This window comes from Lactuca serriola, chromosome 4, assembly GCF_051521515.1.
Source record: "Lactuca serriola cultivar US96UC23 chromosome 4, Lser_US96UC23_V15, whole genome shotgun sequence".
NCBI classification, from domain to species: domain Eukaryota; kingdom Viridiplantae; phylum Streptophyta; class Magnoliopsida; order Asterales; family Asteraceae; genus Lactuca; species Lactuca serriola.
Genome location: NC_136411.1, coordinates 24,461,148 through 24,482,682, shown reverse-complemented (window position 1 = coordinate 24,482,682; position 21,535 = coordinate 24,461,148). Strand labels below are relative to the sequence as shown.

General features: G+C 36.9%; 1 protein-coding gene across 1 annotated transcript; it reads left to right on the top strand.

Moving 5' to 3' along the window:
- Positions 1-210: 210 nt before the first annotated feature.
- Positions 211-18,805, top strand: LOC145098131 (glycosyltransferase BC10-like). Its single transcript, XM_079035804.1, has 3 exons — positions 211-532; positions 17,775-18,061; positions 18,161-18,805. The coding sequence occupies exons 1-3, from the start codon at positions 211-213 to the stop codon at positions 18,803-18,805; spliced, it is 1,254 nt and encodes a 417-aa protein (XP_078891930.1).
- The last annotated feature ends 2,730 nt before the right edge of the window (positions 18,806-21,535 follow it).

Here is a 21,535-nt window from a genome sequence, read left to right as displayed (position 1 = left end):
CCCTAAGCAATGCTTTCAGCCGCCACCCTCACCATGGTCGTCCAGTCGTCGCCACTCCCGTCTCTTCCGTTTCCGACCATCGTCTGCTAGCCACCGGTGTCGACCAAGCGAAGCCAATCATCGGCGCAACCACGATTTGTGACGAAAATCCATGAGCGGCGTCAAACCGATGAAGAGTCACCGAACCACCGCCCCTACGATCCGCTGTAGATGTCGGGAACCACCACTAAGTCCGTCGACCACCGAAGCTGCCACCACGAACCTGTTGCTGCCGTTACCTCCGATTATACGCCACCGCCATCTCCGTTTCAACGACCTCCAGCACCGTCATCACCATATTCTGTTGCCAGTGATACTGTGAGCGACTGGGACTACCACTGGAGGACGACGATGGGTCGAACTCGCTGTTGTGTGGTCATGAACAAGCTAGAATCTTCAGCAACTGGAAGGAAGACTCAGTATCACCGGTTGCTGCCGTTGTTCCGCCGCCGCTGCCATCATAAAAATCCTTTGCTGTCGCCATGTGCCGCCTGTGGGTGTGTAATGGTGCTATGGGTGTATTTATTGTAGCTGAAGCTATTCTCCTCGGGTGTTGCTTGATTAAAATCCTTAGAAAACCCACCACCGGCCACTATATGGTGGCTGTGTGTGTATTTATGCAGTTTAGTGTGTGTTTATTTTGAGTTTTAACATTGTAAATGTAACCGAAAAGAAAAATAATGAAAGGAAATTGAAAAACCACCACCTTAGGTTGGTAGCTGCCACCTCCTGCTGTCACCCGTGTCAGGTGGCGGTGTGCCTGCCTTGTGAGTTGATTCGTTTGGGGGTGCTTGAAACCCTAATGGGCCTTATAAGCCCTAATGGGCCTAAGGCAAACCCTAATGGGCTTAATGATATTCTAGTGGGCCTAATAGGCCCAATAAAGCCCTAGTTGACCTAAAAGCCCAACAAATTGATAAATGGGCTAGTAGTTGGGTTGGAAAACCCTAACGACAATAAAACCCTAATTTGGGGAATTAATGAGAACTCACACTGGAATTGTTTAATCACTTGGAATATTAAATAATAATAATTGGCAGAAATTAATCTAAGCAATATTGGACTTAATGGATTAAGTCCTTAGTGGATTAAGTCCTTAATGGGTTAAGTAGGAAACTTAACCTTAATCTGCATTTTATGTGAAACCCTAACTTCACTTAGGTTTATTGTTGGGCCTTTCTGTTGGGCCTTGATGATTGGATTATTAATGGGTCATCCAAGAATAATCATATGGACTAAAATAATTTAATGCGCCTAGGGTAAGGCCCATGTAAGGGGTTTGAGCCTAATTTGGAAAATTGGGCCATAGATGGGCCACAGTTTGGGCCTTAATGATTATATGATGTTGGGCCTTAGAATAAGACCATGTATATGATTAGGCCCAATTTGAAAATTAGGCCATATGTTGGGCTTTGGTTTCCTAGTTGATTTTGGGCCTATGGATTGGGCCTTGGGCTTGCATAAAACTAAGTTTTGGGTAATGTAGTAATTATCCAAAGTATGTATTATGGTTATGTGTTGGGACCCAATTATTAATTGGGTGTTGTTTTGGTGTTGACAGTTCGGGAATCTGTCATCCAGCAGTTAGGGTTGAGTCAGCGGGACTTCAGCAGTGTGGGATTGTGTCTACGGGACTTCATCAGTGTGAGGTGAGTTTCCTTCCAGTAGGAACGGGTCTACGGCCACAATGCTAGCCCGTTTAGTTAGCAACAGTTCTGGACTTCAGTCTGATGCAATAGTTCAGTGTGTTTGATGTCTTTGTAATTCAATCATGTCTTTGTGTTATGTGTTCCGGACTTCGGTTCGATGCAGTATGCAGTATATGTGTTTATGCTACTAGTTATGATTATGCTATGCTATGTTCAATTAGTTTTCGGACTTCGGTTCGATGCAGAGGGCGAGGCCCTGGTTACTTCTGGACTTCGGTCTAATGCAGAGGGCAAGGGCCTGGTTAGTTCCGGGGCTTCGGTCTGATGCAGTTTCCGGACTTCGGTCTGATGCAGTGGGCAAGGCCCAATATGTGTTTATATGTTATTGTATGGTATGTGGTAGTTTGGGGGAGCTCACTAAGCTTCGCGCTTACAGTTTCAGTTTTGGTTTCAGGTACTTCCGCTAGCAAGGGGAAGAGCTCGGGATGATGGCATGGCACACACCACAGTTTTATCCTGGGAGTTTGTTCAGATGTTTGATATGATATTGGCATTAGTTTGATTATATACATTTACTATGACGTTTTGAGACACTCGAATCATGGATTTATTAAATGTAAGATGATATTATGGGTTTGGTAATGTTTTAAAAACAAAAAATTTTAGGTTGGTAATTCGGGATGTTTCAAGTTGGTATCAGAGCCTTGGTTTGAGGGATTCAGGCACACTTGCGGGTGTGACTGGACTCAAACTAAGGAAATGGTAAAAAGATCATCAAAAGAAAAATGTTTTCGAAAGAATTTTTGAAAAAGAAACTTAAAAAGAAAAGAGTTTTTGAAAAAGAGAAAAGGGTGTGGTGCATGCAATCAGCCAAGCTCAAGTAAGTTTTCCCCAAGATACCCATACATGTTATGATATGTTATGTTATGATATGATTATGTAAACTAGATGCTAGATTAGGGCTAAGGATCTAGGAGGATGCCTTATATGCCTACTATATATGCTTGTAGACTTGCATGCTAGTACTGATCAGTCAGTGATAGGATAGCCTGTTTAGGTTATGCCTGATTGTATGAGCCTTTGAATTGCATGTACAGATTCCTGATTAGAGGATAGAATGATTTGAGTGGAATATGTTGGTTAGCTTTTCCATTGTCTGAATGTTGCTTGCTTTGTGCTTTGTGGGACTTTTAGTAATGTGAGCTAGCTATTAAGTGAATATGCTAAGTCACATGTGGCATAGGCTAGATAATCTCAGAGTGATAGATTTGACCCTATTGCGCAACTCTTGTTTAAGTCCAACCGTTCTAGGGATGGGTCTTTTACTCGAAGGATTATTTGATCTCTGTTGCATGTGGCTATATTCGCGATCACAGGAGTTCATCTCATCGGAGTTTACTTATAGAGTTATGGGAATGGACCATGGTGGTCTTTAGTTCAGCCAAGGTATGACTTTAGAAGCTCTCAGTAGTTGTCGCGAGGCCTTTGGGGCCAGATTTGTCGCGGGAAAGTTAAGGGTTCGTTTGAAACCCAAGGTCTGTGGACCCTTAGAATCCTTTGGGAGGGAAGATTCTATAGTTGGTTCATGTCATCAGGATCGCGATTTCGTCAGATCTTGTGGGAATGTCATCTCATTCTGCTACTAGATGGACGTTGGGAATCCATATCGCTTTGGAATTGTGTGTGAGTTTGGGTAAGTTATATCTCAGGTCGGTTCTCTGCTAGTGTTTGGGTTATCAAGGATCATATATGCAATCCTGCATGCCGAAAAGTCCATGATGAACCTACAGAGGGACATGTCTTGCGGAATGGATTCCGCGTGTACCGTTCTCATCACAGATCTTTTTCGGGATCTGTTTTGGAATATTATTCAGAGAATATTGGGTCAGGATTAGAGTGATAGTTCTTTAGTAAAGTCAGGGTTCAGTGGTTCTACCATTGTTTAGGTATGTTCGAATTTGTCTATGGATGAACTTTGGAGTTCAAGGCACTACTATTGCTAAGTTAGGATTAGTAGCACGAAGATGGTGATGTCAGTTGTGGGTGTTAGATGCATAAGTGGCTGTTCATCGGATGTTCAGGAGAATTGTATTTTCGTATGGGTTGTGTACGGATAGAGTTCAGTGGTGCTGCGATATTGGAAGTGGGAACGAGGACTAGTCATTCAGAGTGAAGATTAGAGCCTCTAGTTGTCAGCATGGGAGGTGGATTGAGGTGTCAGACTGGACCAGATTTCAAGAGTACTCATCAAGATTTCCAAGTATGGGCGATCTTAAGTTTTAACCGGTGACTAATCGCTAGCATTGGTAAGCACAGGTTGTCATCAGTTGGATACTAGAAAGCGAGAAGGATTAGGAGTCCTTCAATTCCTGCGTGCCATGAAGACTTAGTTAAATCTAAGTGGGGGAGATACTTTTTATAAAGTTCTCCAAATGTGAGTTCTGGTTGCGCAGGGTGCAATCTCTTGGGCACCTTGTCAACCAGAAGGATATACTAGTCTATCCGGCCAAGATAGAGGCCGTGATACAGTGGGAGATTCCGAGGTCTCCATCTGAGATTTGGAGTTTCCTGGGTCTAGCAGGTTATTACCGGAGATTTATGTAGGATTTCTCCGAGATTGCTGTTCCTTTGACCCGACTGACCAAGAAGTCGGTGGCCTTTTGCTGGGGGCCTGAGCAGCAGACAGCCTTCGAGACTCTCAGACAGCGGTTGTGCGAGGCACCGATTCTCACCCTGCCAGAGGGTGTAGATGATTTCATGGGTTATTGTGATGCTTTGATCACGGGCATGGGTACGGTACTGATACAGTGCGGTCACATGATAGCAGGTTTCGAGAACCAAGTTAGAGTTCCGGTTAGGACTCAAGTTCAGTGGTGTGTTAGGTCGAGCGCGTGTTTGACCCGGTTTGGAAAGTGTTGTAAGACTACGGGGTAGTCGTAGCATTCACTAGTGGACAATTAGTATGGAGTGTTGTAAGACTACGGGGGTAGCCGTAGCATTCACTAGTGATCAGTTAGCATGGGAAGTGTTGTAAATCTGCGGGTGTAGCCGTAGCATTCACTAGCAGCCAGATAGCGATAGAGTGTTGTAAGTCTACGAGTGTAGCCGTAGCATTCACTAGGTTGGTAGATAGCATGAGTGCGTTGTTAGGACGCGGAAGGAACAGTAGTACCCGCCAGTTCGGATGCAGCAGTGAGGATATGGAAATCCACAGATTGGATTTCGGGATTACCCAAATGGATTAGATCTGGTTGAGCCAGCAATACGACAGTTGGGACGAACCTACAGTTAGGAGATCAGGGAAGAATTGGACTGCTTAAGTTCGTTATGATATAAGGCTACCATTGGTCACGTAGCAATCAGTTTTAGCCTCAAATTTGGTGTTTTCAGAATTCGACGTATGGACCCGATCGGTTGGATTGGGAGTTTGTTAGAGCCACAGTGGCATGATAACAAGTGGCAACTAGTTCCAGAGAGGGATTTCGTCCAGGAGTCGTGTGAGACGACTAAGTGAGGATCGTTTGGCTCTGCAGCCAGGCCGGAACCTGATATTTCAGATAACAGATGGGTGAATTGAGACCAGGAAGGTCTCGATAGATTTTGGGAAGCATCCATGTAGCAGCATACTGCTTCAGGAAGTTCATGATGGGTTTTATACAAACAATCCTATGTGTGCATGCAACCCTAGAGTTGGATCTATGTTATCACTATTAGTTATACAACATTATGAACACTTGAAGAACCCTAAAAGGCTTCTAGGAATTTCGAAATCCAAAAGGAAAGATGAAATACATACGTCTTGTTGTTATATTGTAATAACAACTTAAATCTTGAATCTTCTTGTCTTTGAAAGCAAGTACCACAAGTGTAGTACCTCTAATGGCTCACAAACACCAAGAGCAAATGGAGAGGCAAAAGAGAGAGAGAGAGAGAGAGAGAGAGAGAGAATAGGTATGAAATTCGTCCCTAGGAACCCTTTAGGAATTCATAGACGAATTCATGTGCCAAAGGGGTGTTTATATAGGTGTAGAGATTAGGGTTTCAGTCCTTATCCTTATCTAGTTGCTTGCCCACCAAGCAACCCATAAGATAAGCCTTGAATCCTTATCATGGACGAATTCTAAGGCCTTATCACCTTAAATTCGTCCAACCTATCCTTGGGGCAACCAATGCCCTAATTTGCAACTATCACATAATTACAATTCAGCCCCTCTAGTTTAATTAATTACATTTGATCACAAAATTAATTCTTAATTAATTATTGACCAATATTAATTAAACAAATATGATTTATCCTTTAATATATTACTCTTATAACATATTAATAAATCATAATAACCTCTTTCTCTATTATTTCTCCAGTCAAGTTGCTTTGGTGAAGGCAACCCAAAAGGACCATGCACAATCGGGTCAAGTACTTGAAAAATATGGTTACGGGCTTAGACACTAATCCAACAGTCTCTCACTTGGATAAGTATAGTAACCACAAATGCAAGTACAACTCGATTAGCAATCGTAGATCTCGAAGATGCTGTCGAACTCTGATCTTATCAGGGACTTATCCTTTAGATAAGGGATCATATATTCCTCCATTCTAGATATCGTATAGACGTGAGACATGGATTGAAATCATTCTCTCAGTCTATGTGTTGTTTCCCGATTTCCGATTTACGACGACTGACTAATTGAACAAATCAAATTAGCCCTAGCCCGGCCAAGCATTTACGTTTCTCATCACTAAATCATCGAGGGTCCCACAGATATCGCTTTTATCCTACTTTGGGTAAAAGGAATGGATAAACTTCGACTCAATGTTTGCTTGCACTCACTCACCAAATCACACACAACAATATGTTTTATAACACCAAGTTACTGGTGCGTTTACATATTATCAATGTGTAACCGATTCGCAAGATACAACTCACACATCTCGGTTTCAAGAATACAAGATATTATCGTCTCACCAATCGCTCATGATAAAATCCATGAAGCGATCCAAGTGAGTGTGGGTTTAATCCAATGCTCAAAATCATATTCATAAGCACTCATGAACATTGCAGCAAACCTTTGCTATGCCTAATACACTTTAGACAATCTACAAACCAATTCATGACAGTCTTCATTCATACCTACTTCCAACATATGAACGACTGTGGACCATTCGAATAATTTGATTATTATGAAATAATTAATTATTCAGGAAGTCAAAACATGCAATGTGAAACACAATGATAATACTTAATCTTATATGACCCCAAACTTGTGAGTATAAATAAAACACCTTTATTTAATCACCATATTGATTACTCATTATCTATTGTTTAATGTTTCAGATAATCAACTTTATAACTCGAATCATAACCATAATTGTCCCATGCTACAAGCATGCACACTTTGGTTTCCTATGGTCCATACTTTGTGAAATAGATCAATTGAAACTTTTCAAATGAAACTCATTTCACAATCCCCAATCCTTATAATTAGTGTAAGAATACTAAATTCTTGCCACCTTTTAGAATATGTCAAATTCTAATATTTTATGCAATGATCCTCTTGTGAAGTCACGGCACAAAAATCACAAAGACTTGGCCAACGAAATCACAAGGTACTCTATCAAAAATTGTTACAGAAAAATTCTATAGATGTGATGTCTCTCACTCAAAGTACATTCCTTTGAACATCCTTTTGCATAAAATTTTCTAATCTAGACATAAATTCTTAATTTCCAACTCCCAATTATGGAAACATTTCCATATTTACCATATGACAACTCATTCTTAATAGAATCTTATTTATTCATAATAATGTCGATATGGTCCATTCAATACCATACTTCCAACTACTCACAAGTGACCAATCCTCAGCGAACTTTAGATCGTCCTTTGATAGTTGTTTAATTATCTTAGTCAATGCCAATTCTCGTCCTTTTCCCTTCTTAATGCGCTATACATTTGGAAAATTTTAGAATAGTCAAATATTATAGCACTTGCAATCGATCCTTTACTCGAAGCGTATGGGACACGATGCATAATGTCTTACATAAAGATACGATACTCTATCAATCTTCTGCCATAATATTTTATGTGTCACGTTCTTACTATTCGAACTATGAGGAGGGATACCGTAATCATAATCGAAATTTAAGAACACACTATGTATCATTTGACTAAATTTATTAAAATTTCTCAATCTAAGCTTTAGATTTTGAACGAAGTACAATATTCTCTCCCTTAATTATAGAAAAACAACTTTTCAATTCTTACAACTTTGCAAAGTATAACTCTTGTTTTCTTTAATTAATATTGCTAACTAGCAATACTTACCATAATAATCATGCTTCCACTTACATGATAATTATTTCTTTACTAGCATAACACTTATGCTCCCACTAGCTTTGACATGTATTCAGAAATCAGCTGAACTTCTAGAAAACACTTTCTTAAGTTCATATTTCTAATACTAGATGCTTCGATAAGACTCTATCTAAGCTTCTCAAACTCATACACTTTTCCTTGGACAGCTCATATGTATATGTCTAAACGATTCTAAGACTCATATCAACAAGTCTAAAATGTTCAGACCCATTTGCCATTTCCCACAATTCGAACTATGAAGAGGTATGCCGTAATCATAGTTGAATTTTAGAAACCCAAATTACATAATGCTATCTTCAAAATCTCTCTTAGTGAAAGCGTTTCCACACAACCATTTTCATGAATGAGAGAAACCTTATGACACTTAGATTTTGTGGTGTATACATTCCCATCCATGTGAATTCATCATAACCATAATCACAAGATAATGTTAGTGACAAATTCAAACTTCTTATGGATAGAACTTGTTCTTCTTAATTTTATTGCCATCAAGGGTCCCACCATTACTTCCAAGTTATTGAACAGCCCACCCCTTCATTCCAATGTACTTTCCATTGAACAAGGTGTCTTGCCCCTATACAATCCATTGAGAACTCGTATAACTCACATATACAGAAAACTCAATTGGAATGGCACAGAAAACAAAATAGTGTCAACACGATAGGTTGTAAACCTCAAGTCGTGTGCTAGTGATGATTGATAAGGTTTATTCTTGATTTGTTCTTGAAACCTTTCAATACCATTAAGACTCCCACTGACTCCTTTACATATAAGGTTCTCTTGTCAAGAAACATTTCTTGACAAACAAATATTCATGAGTTAGTGTAGCTTTTATCTAGACAAACACTTCATGTAATTGGTCCTAGTTGGTCTTCGTCTTATCCAAGAAATCACAACTTACCAATTTCAAATGTTCAAGAATAAGAAAATCCTTTTTCCAAATTCCACGTTTGATGAATGTTATAAACCTTCTTAAGACTTGTCACTCAATTCACAATCTTGGAGTGACTTGATGTTGGAACGAAGTATGATTGACTTCTTGATTTAACCATTTCCACAATTCTCGATTCCTCTTTTTAGACATACAAATTGTACTAAGACTCAGTTAGAGGATCAATTGAGATAAGGTTCTTAATCATTAAGACTTATCATAAAACATAATAAAATGTACTCTCCATTCTTCTTAGAATAGAGAAACTTTCATCTTTCTGCCTACTTGATTCTTCTTATTCGTTTTGCTATTGATTGAAACTCTTTCAATCAACTTAGAATTATACTCAATCTTATAGGTATAACCATATTCACTAAACTTTAGTAAATCATGACGAATGTCTTTGTCACTTTTGTGGTAGACTTGATCAACGTACAACCTAGTGTACTCGATCTCTTAGTCCTTAATTTGACACTTTGTCAAAAAATTAGTCTAAATTTCCCAAATGGGAAAGTTCTCATTCATCATACAATACTTGTTGCACGAATCCAAGTTCCTATCCACTTGAAACTTGGGCGATGAGAAACTCTCCCTATTTGGTAAACTCTTGACACTTCCACAAATAACCTAATTACGAATCAAATCCATTTTGCTAATAATAGAAGTACACAAACATCAATTTTTCATATATGCCATTGTAAGGATAAACAAACAAGATAAAACCAAAATTTATTTTATTCATAAAAGCAGCGGAAAACATGTCCTTACAATGCAAAATTCAACTGAAAAACTATGTAATCAAATACTCCTAACAAATCTATCATAACTTCCTAAGCTCAAAATCTGATCTTCGAATCCATGCGATCGTAATCCATTTCTTCGTAATCAGACTCATCTTGCTCTTCCATCAAACTTCCTCTCTTTTCTCTAATTCTGCAAAACATGCAAATGTAATCTTATCACATTATGTATAAAGAATAGGAATTTAATGGAGTTAGATAGTGGATTTTATACCTGAAGTAGAGCCATACTTCTTGACTCTCCCATCTCTTAGACTCTTCAGGTCCTTTGGGCAGCTTCCTATCCATTTCCCCTTCTCTTGGCAGCAGAAACAAGTGGGTTCTTCTAGAGTGTTCACGGAAGCATGGTTGGTTGAATTATTAGACAAATATGCTCCATTGCTTTGCCAAATCATTTCTGATTCAGCAGCAATAAGCATGTAAGTTAAGTCAACGAGGGTCGCGTCAAGATCCATCATATAATACTCTCTTACGAACTTATCATATGATTTAGGGAGTGACTGAAGAACCCAGTCCATAACCAACTTATTGGGAAAAGAAGCACCCAACATAATCAACCTATTAATGTGTGATTTCATCCTTAGGACGTGAGCACACACGTGTTTACCATCTTCATGTTCCATTGCCAATAAGGTTTCGGTGATCTTGAACCTTTCAAATCTTTGATCTTGTGGTTCGGGGAGAAAAAAGGGAGGAGGAGGAGGGAGTGAAATCAAGCTAGTCCACATTGATCCTTCACTTTGGAACAAGCTTTCACTTTCAAAAGGAACACTTTTTCCTTGGGATTTGGGAAGAACACGGTTAGAATCACACATCTATAAAACGGGAGAAATTTCAAGTTAGTTGATTGAATCCTCAATGAAACACCCAAATGAGACATTAAGACTAGGATCCAACAACATTATTTACACATTAGAAGAGGGATGCCGTAATCCAACATGCAAATAATTCGGAGGTAAGTGAATGACGATTCACTAATTCTTCACCATGAAAAACATAAAGGCTTGAGTTTTAAATGTATTAAGAATTCCTAGATTTCCTTTGAGATTCATTGAACTTTTCAATGGCATGTTTAAATCTCGATATGCCCCTCTCGTTTGTGACTGGGATGCCGAGGATCACAAAGTGGGTGTGAATAACCATGCAAATCTACATGGTGCCCTCATTGTTACAGTCACCTATTCGATGTGCCGGTAAACCACACACGCTCCATCGAACTATGACAAACATTTAGTCACCCTTTGCCACCTTTGCTTAGAACCCAATTAGTGTGCCGGTTAACCACACGCGCTCCACTAACGTCTTAGCAAGGGTATAAAGTGTAATTTCATGGGATTGCATCAATTTCACTTTTGCCTAAAGTAACTAAGATTGGGAATTTGTAAAAGCGTTTAGTTACTTTACATAGATTCATTATACTTATTAATGAAGAAAGGATTGCCCTATCCTACCCGTTCGGCTAACGACCCTCCACCAATCAAGGAAGCGGTGGGTAAGAGTGGATACCCATTAAACGGCCATTTTATAGGCCATAACCTTATACCCCCCTTATAGATCGGCTTCGTGAATGAGGCCTACTAACGGTAAGACTAGCATTTAAGTTATACATATATAATATTAGACTTTTAATGTTATACATAGTATAAGGGTGTATTTTACACTTTTAAAATACTAGGTGGTTTAAAATTTTATAAATTACACTTTTAATAAAATATAAACATCATCATTATGGATTTATTAACTCTCTTTTAATTTCACACTTAATTAATTTAATAAAACCATAAGGGTGTAATTTGAACTTTTTCAAAATTAGGGTTTTAGAATTTAACATTTTTCAAAATTAAACTTTTAATCAAACAATTTAAATTCCAAAACTTGAGGGCAAGTTTTTGAAACCTTTCAAAACAATTAGGTTTTAATCTCACTTTAAAATTTTTGAATTTAAGACTATTTAAATTAAAATTTTAAATATTAAAACTCTTGATTTAATAATTATCTTGAATTAAACTATTAATTTAAATTATTAAATCATAAGGGATTATCTAAATCATAAAGGATAATTACCAATTAAACAATTAATTTATCCTAATCCTTTTAATCCCTCTATATTTCGAAAATCACGGGATAGGATAATTCAAAATCTTTAATTACCATATATTACCATTAAATGATAATTACAAGATATAGGATAATCCAAATCCCTAAAATTTAGGATTTTATCTTGGGAGGAGGCTAATTTTGAAAATCATGGGGTTTTTTAAACCCTAGATTTCGAAATCTTGAGGCTTAAGGAAAGGATTTGAAAACCCTTTCAAATTTTCGCAAATTAGGGTATAGAAACCCTAATCTCGAAATTTCTAGCCTCCTAGGGTTTATTGGCTATAAACCCTAGTATGTCAAGTTCATACAATTGTATAATACTAATTGAAAACAATTTAACCAAAGTCTCTGATACCACTGATGGGTTTTATACAAACAATCCTATGTGTGCATGCAACCCTAGAGTTGGATCTATGTTATCACTATTAGTTATACAACATTATGAACACTTGAAGAACCCTAAAAGGCTTCTAGGAATTTCGAAATCCACAAGGAAAGATGAAATACATACCTCTTGTTGTTATATTGTAATAACAACTTAAATCTTGAATCTTCTTGTCTTTGAAAGCAAGTACCACAAGTGTAGTACCTCTAATGGCTCACAAACACCAAGAGCAAATGGAGAGGCAAGAGAGAGAGAGAGAGAGAGAGAGAGAGAATATGTATGAAATTCGTCCCTAGGAACCCTTTAGGAATTCATAGACGAATTCATGTGCCAAAGGGGTGTTTATATAGGTGTAGAGATTAGGGTTTCAGTCCTTATCCTTATCTAGTTGCTTGCCCACCAAGCAACCCATAAGATAAGCCTTGAATCCTTATCATGGACGAATTCTAAGGCCTTATCACCTTAAATTCGTCCAACCTATCCTTGGGGCAACCAATGCCCTAATTTGCAACTATCACATAATTACAATTCAACCCTTCTAGTTTAATTAGTTACATTTGATCACAAAATTAATTCTTAATTAATTATTGACCAATATTAATTAAACAAATATGATTTCTCCTTTAATATATTATTCTTGTAACATATTAATAAATCATAATAACCTCTTTCTCTATTATTTCTCCAGTCAAGTTGCTTTGGTGAAGGCAACCCAAAAGGACCATGCACAATCGGGTCAAGTACTTGACAAATATGGTTACGGGCTTAGACACTAATCCAACAATTCAGTGTTTAGGCGGTTCCAGTGTTTGGGCAGTATTAATATTAGTGTTTTTGGTTAAGAGTACGGATGGAATAACAGATTGCTTGGGTTAAGCTAAGTCGATCGCAGCGGGATTACCTGAGCCTTAGCCAAGCATAAGTGACCAACATGGATAATTGGGTCTGTGACCCTATTTATAGTAGGAACCTCGAGTAATCAGAAGTTGAGTAGTCAGTTGCAGTGTAAACAGGCTGGATTCAACAATAATGATCCATTATGAGTGGTCTGTCAGGGAATCAGACTATCTCAAGATAGCAAATTTTAGACGAAGTAGATGTGATCTTGTTGTGAGGAATTCGTTCACCTGCGGATTTTAGGTCTCTACGAAGACTGGTCAAGGCTACCCTGGGAAGGCTAGGGTGTGCCCAAGTTGGTGACCATGCTACTAGAGTGGTTGGGTGAGTAGGGAATGGTAAGGAATGATTTCGAGGACGAAATCTAATTTAAGTGGGGGAGAGTTGTAACGCCCGTTTATTTAAATAAATTAATTAAGTGTAAGTTTTGGGGTTAATTTGTAAAGAATATTGAAGGCAGGGGTTAAAAAGGTAATCGTTGGGTTGCTTTGCAAAAGATTCTCAAGTGGAGGGCTATTTGGTAAGTTTTGGACTTAAAATGAAATGAAATTATGGAGTTAGGGGCTACAAGGTAAGATTTGGATTTAAATTGGAAAAGATTTGGGTGGGGAGGGTCGATCTTGTTAAAATGGATGTAAGTTTGTGAAACACGGGTTACACCCGTCACCTCCCCTCATGCAACTACATATATATAGCTAAGTATATTGGAAAAAACCCTAACCCTAAGCAATGCTTTCAGCCGCCACCCTCACCATGGTCGTCCAGTCGCCGCCACTCCCATCTCTTCCGTTTTCGACCATCGTCTGCTAGCCACCAGTGCTGACTAAGCGAAGCCAATCATCGGCGTAACCATGGTTTGTGACGAAAAGCCATGAGCAGCGTCAAAACGATGAAGAGTCACCGAACCACCGCCCCTCCGATCCGCTGTAGATGCCGGGAACCACTACTGAGTCCGTCGACCACCGAAGCTGCCACCACGAACCTGTTGCTGCCGTTACCTCCGATTCTACACCACTGCCATCTCCGTTTCAATGACCTCCAGCGCCGCCATCACCATATTTCATTTCCAGCGACACTGTGAGCGACTGGGACTACCACGGGGGGACGACGATGGGTCGAACTCGCTGCTGTGTGGTCATGAACAAGCTAGAATCATCGGCAACTGGAAGGAAGTTTCAGTATCACCGGTTGCTATCGTCGCTGCCATCATAAAAATCCTTTGTTGCCCCCATGTGCTGTCTATAGGTGTGTAATGGTGCTATGGGTGCGTTTATTGTAGCTGAAGCTATTCTCCTCGGGTGTTGCTTGATTAGAATCCTTAGAAAACCCACCACCGGCCACCATAGGGTGGTTGTGTGTGTGTTTAAACTATTTAGTGTGTGTGTGTGTGTTTATTTTGAGTTTTAGCATTGTAAATGTAACCGCAAAGAAAAATAATGAAAGGAAATTGAAAAACCACCACCTTAGGGTGGTGGCTGCCGACTCCTGCCGCCACCGGCCGCCGTGTCGGGTGGCGGTGTGCTTGCCTTGTGAGTTGATTCGTTTGGGGGTGCTTGAAACCCTAATGGGGCTTGTAATCCCTAATGGACCCAATGAAGCCTAATGGGCCTAAGGAAAACCCTAATGGGCTTAATGATATTCTTGTGAGCCTAATAGGCCCAATAAAGCCCTAGTTGACCTAAAAGTCCAACAAATTGATAAATGGGCTAGTAGTTGGGTTAGAAAACCCTAACGACAATAAAACCTTAATTTGGGGAATTAATCGGAACACACACTGGAATTGTTTAATAACTTGGAATATTAAATAATAATAATTGACATAAATTAATCTAAGCAATATTGGACTTAATGGATTAAGTCCTTAATGGGTTAAGTAGGAAACTTAACCCTAATCGGCATTTTATGTGAAACCCTAACTTCACTTGGGTTTATTGTTGGGCCTTTCTGTTGGGCCTTGATGATTGGATTATTCATGGGCCATCCAAGAATAATCATATGGACTAAAATAATTTAATGGGCCTAGGGTAAGGCCCATGTAAGGGGTTTGGGCCCAATTTGGACAATTAGGCCATAGATGGGCCACAGTTTGGGCCTTAATGATTATATGATGTTGGGCCTTAGAATAAGACCATGTATAGGCTTAGGCCCAATTTGGAAAATTGTGCCATATGTTGGGCTTTGGTTTCCTAGTTGAATTTGGGCCTATGGATTGGGCCTTGGGCTTGCATAAAGCAAAGTTTGGGGCAACATAGTAATTATCCAAAGTATGTATTATGGTTATGTGTTAGGACCCAATTATTAATTAGGTGTTGTTTTGGTTTTGACAGTTTGGGAATTTGTCATCCAGAAGCTAGGGTTGAGTCTGCAGGACTTCAACAGTGTGGGATTGTGTCTACAGGACTTTAGCAGTGTGAGGTGAGTTTCCTTCCAGTAGGAACGGGTCTACGGCCACAATGCCGGCCCGTTTAGTTAGCAGTAGTTCCGGACTTCAGTCTGATGCAGTAGTTCAGTGTGCTTGATGTCTTTGTGATTCAAGCATGTCTTTATGTTATGTGTTCCGGAATTCGGTTCGATGCCGTATGCAATATATATGTTTATGCTAGTAGTTATGATTATGCTATGCTATGTTTAATCAGTTTCTGGACTTTGGTCCGATGCAGAGGGCGAGGCCCTGGTTAGTTCCGGACTTCGGTCTGGTGCAGTTTCCGGAATTCGGTCCGATGCAGAGGGCAAGGCCCTGGTTAGTTCCGGAATTCGGTCCGATGCAGTTTCCGGACTATGGTCCAATGCAGAGGGCAAGGCCCTGGTTAGTTTCGGACTTTGGTCCGATGCAGTTTCCAGACTTCAGTCTGATGCAGTGGACAAGACCCAATATGTGTTTATATGTTATTGTATGGTATGTAGTTGTTTGGGTGAGCTCAATAAGCTTCGTGCTTACAGTTTCAGTTTTGGTTTCAGGTACTTCTGCTAGCAAGGGGAAGAGCTCGGGATGATGGCATGACACACACCACAGTTTTATCCTGGGAGTTTGTTCAGATGTTTGATATGATATTGGCATTAGTTTGATTAGATACATTACTATGACCTTTTGAGACACTCGAATCATGGCTTTATTAAATGTTAGATGATATTATGGTTTTTGTAATGTTTTAAAAACAAAAAATTTTGGGTTGGTATTTTTGGGTCGGTTTCAGAAATACCCTACAGTTTTTTTCATGACGGAACTGATAAATAATATATATTCTTAAACCGTCGAATCGGATGACGAAGATGATAACATTGTGTTTTAATGTGTTTTTTGAAAGAATATGTAGAAATAAGTGAAAGAATTAAGTTAGGTTGGTTTGGTATTTATAGGGTTATAAATGAATTTAAAAAAAATAGCCGCTTGAATGTAGTTGTTTTAAATGAGATTTAAAAAAAAAAAAAACATTTTCCTTTGATGTTACCATTAGAAAAAGGCAAAGAAAAAAAAAATTGTCCGGTAAAAAGAGAGGTGGCGAAGAAGCCAGTCCTCCCCTTAAACTGCAACCCTCAAACCACACCCCTGGTATTATGTTCCGATGTGTGGTTCCCCTTCTCGCGTTAGCTCCCCACTCCACTCCATTTGGCCTTACTTCAAAAATAAGTTTTGTATAATAAAGTAACTAAACTAAAAGAGATTTCCACGAAATCCAAAAATAGATTATAACAAAAATTATTTTTTGTTGTTTTTTTTAAAACAATAAAATAATTCGAGAAATTAAATATATTTTTATTTTTTGTTTTACCATCTATCCTCTTATCATTTTTAGATGATGACAAATATAATAAAATTTATTAATTTTATTAAATATGATAAATATCACAATCTTAAATGTGTAGGAAGATAGTAAGAAGAAAAAAATAAAAGGATATTTGATCTCTCAAATAACTTTATCACATTTCCAATTGAATAAAATTTTATCACACTATCCAAAATTTATGATTCATAAGTTAATTTTAGTAAAGTTGAAAGAAAATTGTAAAATTCACATGATTAAATATGTTTGATAACTTTATAATTAAAATACGTTATTACAAGTAAAAGTAAAATGATAATGTAACCATGATTTTTATGTCATGTTTTCAGGTCCTAAATGACATACTTTAGGGTTCAAAACACAAGATTCATCATTAGGAATTTAAAAGGGTTGATATTCATTTGTTATATCATGACTCATGAGTAGTAATCACACCATTTCTACAACCCAAGAAAAGCCATTTTCTGAAGATATCATGTGTTGTATCTTGTACTTTTATTTTTCTGGTACTTTATACTATAAAGAGTTTATGTAGAACGTCTTGAATGATAAGAGTTTTCAAAAATGTTTGTCAAAATAAATAGAAATCAATTGAAACGAGAGATTAGCAAAGGTGGCATCCATGTATCCTCCACCATAAACATAAGTGTTCTCATGGTACTTCTTGTGTTTATTCTAGTCACATTCCTTATTGATCGTTACAAAACAATTGTAATCCCTACAGATTTGTATTTCCCTCGATTCACCAGAGTCACGAAAACTCCTTATTCTTCGGTCTTTATATTTCATAGATCTTCATCGTATTTTCCTTCAATAGACCGTGTTATAGAATTTACTGATTCGACTGGTCTTGTGGACATTTGGCATTCACTGAGCGATGAAGAGCTCATGGAGAAAGCAATGATGGTCCCGCGTATAGCTGAAGATCCAAAGAAAGTCGCTTTCATGTTCTTGGCGAGGAGACATTTGCCCTTAAGGTTATTTTGGGAAAAGTTCTTTGAAGGGCATGATGGTCTTTTCTCGATTTACCTTCACACATCTCCCGATTTCAACTACGAACCTCCAAACTCATCGGTATTTTATAAACGAAGAATCCCAAGCAAGGTTTTTAAAAAGTAGATTTGTTTTTTAAATCTTTTTAGAAATCTACTAAACACAATAATAAAGAAAACGTCACCTTGTCTTTTCGTATTCATTTTACAGTTTGTTCAATGGGGAAAACCAACAATGACTGATGCTGAGAGAAGACTTCTAGCAAATGCATTACTCGACTTCTCAAATCAAAGGTTCGTATTACTATCGGAATCATGCATTCCTCTATTCAATTTCACTACCATCTACAATTACCTCATGAATGCCAACGGAAGTTTCCTTAGTTCATTTGATGACCCAAGGAAAATAGGTCGTGGGAGATACAACAAACGTATGGGTCCCACAATAACGTTAAAAGATTGGCGTAAAGGTTCCCAATGGTTCGAAGTTAACCGAGGGCTCGCTCATGAAATAATCTCTGACAAAACGTATTATCACGTGTTCCAAACTCATTGTTTGCCACCTTGTTATATGGATGAACATTACTTACCTACACTAGTAAATAAGATTCGTCCTGATTTGACCACAAATACAACTGTGACGTGGACAGATTGGTCTGGTGGTGGGTCCCACCCTAGGATGTTTATGAAAAAAGATATCACCAAAACGTTTATAAATGAGGTTAGATACGGGTCCAATTGTACTTATAACGGTGTTAATAGCAAGATTTGCTTCGTATTTGCTAGGAAGTTTCATCCGAGCACTTTAGACCCATTGCTAAAGATGGCCCCAAAGATATTTGGGTTTAGCCCATAAAGTCCAAGTTCCTATGTGTTATTATTTAAAAAAATTAAGATCATATGTACCACCTTTTGTGGTATCACAATGCCATGTTATGATGACTTATATTTGACGATATTTAATAATAAAATTATTATGTGTCTTGCTACATAAAGGAACTAAAAGTATTCAATCTTTAGAAGATGGTTAATTATTGAAGCCACTAAAGAATAAAAAATGGGTTGGAGTGGGAATAAGTGGAAGAAGGGGTTGGATACTTGGATGCAATAAGTGGGGGAAATATAAAATGAGATTCAATGGAATCCAAATGAGAGAATAAGACCACCCACAGCGAAGGCTTTTAAACAACTCGCAATGGCACATATATATTCCAATTTGGCTTGTAGACCAACACCTTTCAAATATTGAAAGGTTTGCAAATGCTTTTCTATTTTAATATCTAACTAGATGTGAGACCCATGTATTACATGAGTTTAATTAAAAAAATTAATATGAAATTTTAATAATTTGAATAGTTTGAATTTATAAGAAAAATAAAAAAAAATTTGAATTATTAAAATTAATGAGACTTTAATGTATTCAATACATTACATATATAAACCATTTCTAATAAATACTTTACATATATATTACCTTACATATTGAATGTGGAATTTTAATTTAATAAAATAAAAAATATAATAAAATGACAAGTGGAAAATAGAAATTTTAAAAATTCTAAAAAATACCATGTGTCCAAATGAATGAGAAGATGACATGTGGCAAAAAAACCTTCATTTATTATAGTAGATTTATTTAATCATCCTTTTATTATATTAACCTATATATGGAAGTTTTAGTGATATGATTTTCCTAATTTCGTTTTCCTTTCGTGTTCTTTTAAATGTTTAATATATTAATTTTAAGTTTAAATTTAATTATTATTTGATTAATAAATATTAATAACTACTGTTTATTTAAAACATATATATATATATATATATATATATATATATATATATATATATATATATATATATATATATATATATATTATAACCATATGACATGTATTTTTAGAGTCATGTAACATCAACTACAAACAAATTTAGTTTAAGAGATTTGGAACGGATTTAGAGACGAAGAAAATAAGAATTAATATCGTAATATTCATTTTGTGATTCATGTTTTTGTAACATCTTAATATTTAAATATCTAATAAAGCAAACTAAATTTAATATTTATTATTATTTTGTTATTTTATATTTAAAAATATTATTTTAATTATAAATATTTAAATTTATGTTTATTTATTATTGAGTAATTATTAATGTTTAATATTTAAGATATATATGTTAGAAAAAGATAAAATAATTGTTGATGTGGTAGTGATGACGACTTTCGAAAGATGAGTGACATTGCATTGATGTATAAGTAACTATATGAGGATAAGAAACTGGTTTGGGGGGAAGGGGGGGGGGGGGGGGGGGGCAAACTTGCCGACGTTGGAAAGTGTAGTGACCAAACCTGTAAATTTTCTATTAAGTAATGACTATTTTTGTAATTTTTTTAAACATATGGACCGTTTCTATAAAAAAAATACACGATGACATGTTATGTAAATTACAGGACAATTTTTGTAATTTAGGTTATACACAGGGGCTAAACCTGCCAACATACAAAAATGTTAGACATATGGAGTTTTTATGAAAAAAAAAATAAACTTTATAGAGATCTTTTTGTAAATTTAAAAATTACAGGAGATGAAGAAATAACAATATTTGTTGTTTATTGGGTCCTCTAGGAAGACTTGATAGTTTATGAAGAATATGGAACATTTAAGACACAAGCAAGACTTCAACTTGATGTAAAGATGCTAGTCTTTGAAAGAAAACTCTTAAGCTTAACAGTGAGAACCAAGTAATACTTTCAAGATAGCAAAAATGCAAGTAACTTAATCTTCTAATCTTTAAAAACTAGAGAGAATAAGAGAGTGCAAGAGGGATACGGCTTTTTCTAATGAAAACTAATCCAAATGAAAGCCTCACATGTCTAGTTAAAGTATAAACTAAGTTTAAAGGTCCTTAACCATTAAGCCCTTATGACACTAGACAAGGATGCCCCCATGCATACAAGCCATACACAATACTTTTGATTAAATAAACCAAAGAGCCATGCCCCTCTTATCCTCCTCCGTTCTCGATTTTATGAAGAAAAAAAAATAACAAATTTCAAATTTTATAAACAAGTTTATAAAATATAAGCTCTAACTTTTTGGTAAAAGACAAAAAGATTTATATAGTCCAAAATATTGTATATGACTTATTAATTCATGTCATATGAATAATGTGTTATTTGTTATTGTAAAATAATTGTTTTCATGAAATAAATATTTTCCCAATTTATTATAAGAGTTCATGAATATTTATTAAAATTATTTTTTAATAAATAATCAACTGTATCAAGTTGTTGTTAGTGTGACTCTTAGAATCATATGTTAATTAGCAATATTATTTTAATATGTCTCTTGAGCATATTAGATCTTTCACATATATCCCCACCAGACACCGCACACCCATCTCTCCGTCGTTCCCTTTTCACTGGATAAACCATGGGTTGTAAAACCCTAGAAGTTAAAAGAGGCAGATGAAGGTCATGAGCGTTTGCTAGTGAAGGCAAATTTAGGAAATCAAAAACCCAGAGTAGCGGCTAATGAAGGTCACTGTAACATCCCAAAAATCAAGGTGAAATTTTTTATGTTTGAAA

What these genes read in the sequence shown, in the direction of transcription:
- LOC145098131 (XM_079035804.1), top strand. Translation starts at nt 211, where the DNA reads ATGTCGGGAACCACCACTAAGTCCGTCGACCACCGAAGCTGCCACCAC. An exon ending in GCTGTCGCCATGTGCCGCCT is followed by an intron (nt 533 to 17,774) that starts GTGGGTGTGTAA and finishes TTCCTTCAATAG; the next exon opens with ACCGTGTTATAGAATTTACT. An exon ending in AACGAAGAATCCCAAGCAAG is followed by an intron (nt 18,062 to 18,160) that starts GTTTTTAAAAAG and finishes TTCATTTTACAG; the next exon opens with TTTGTTCAATGGGGAAAACC.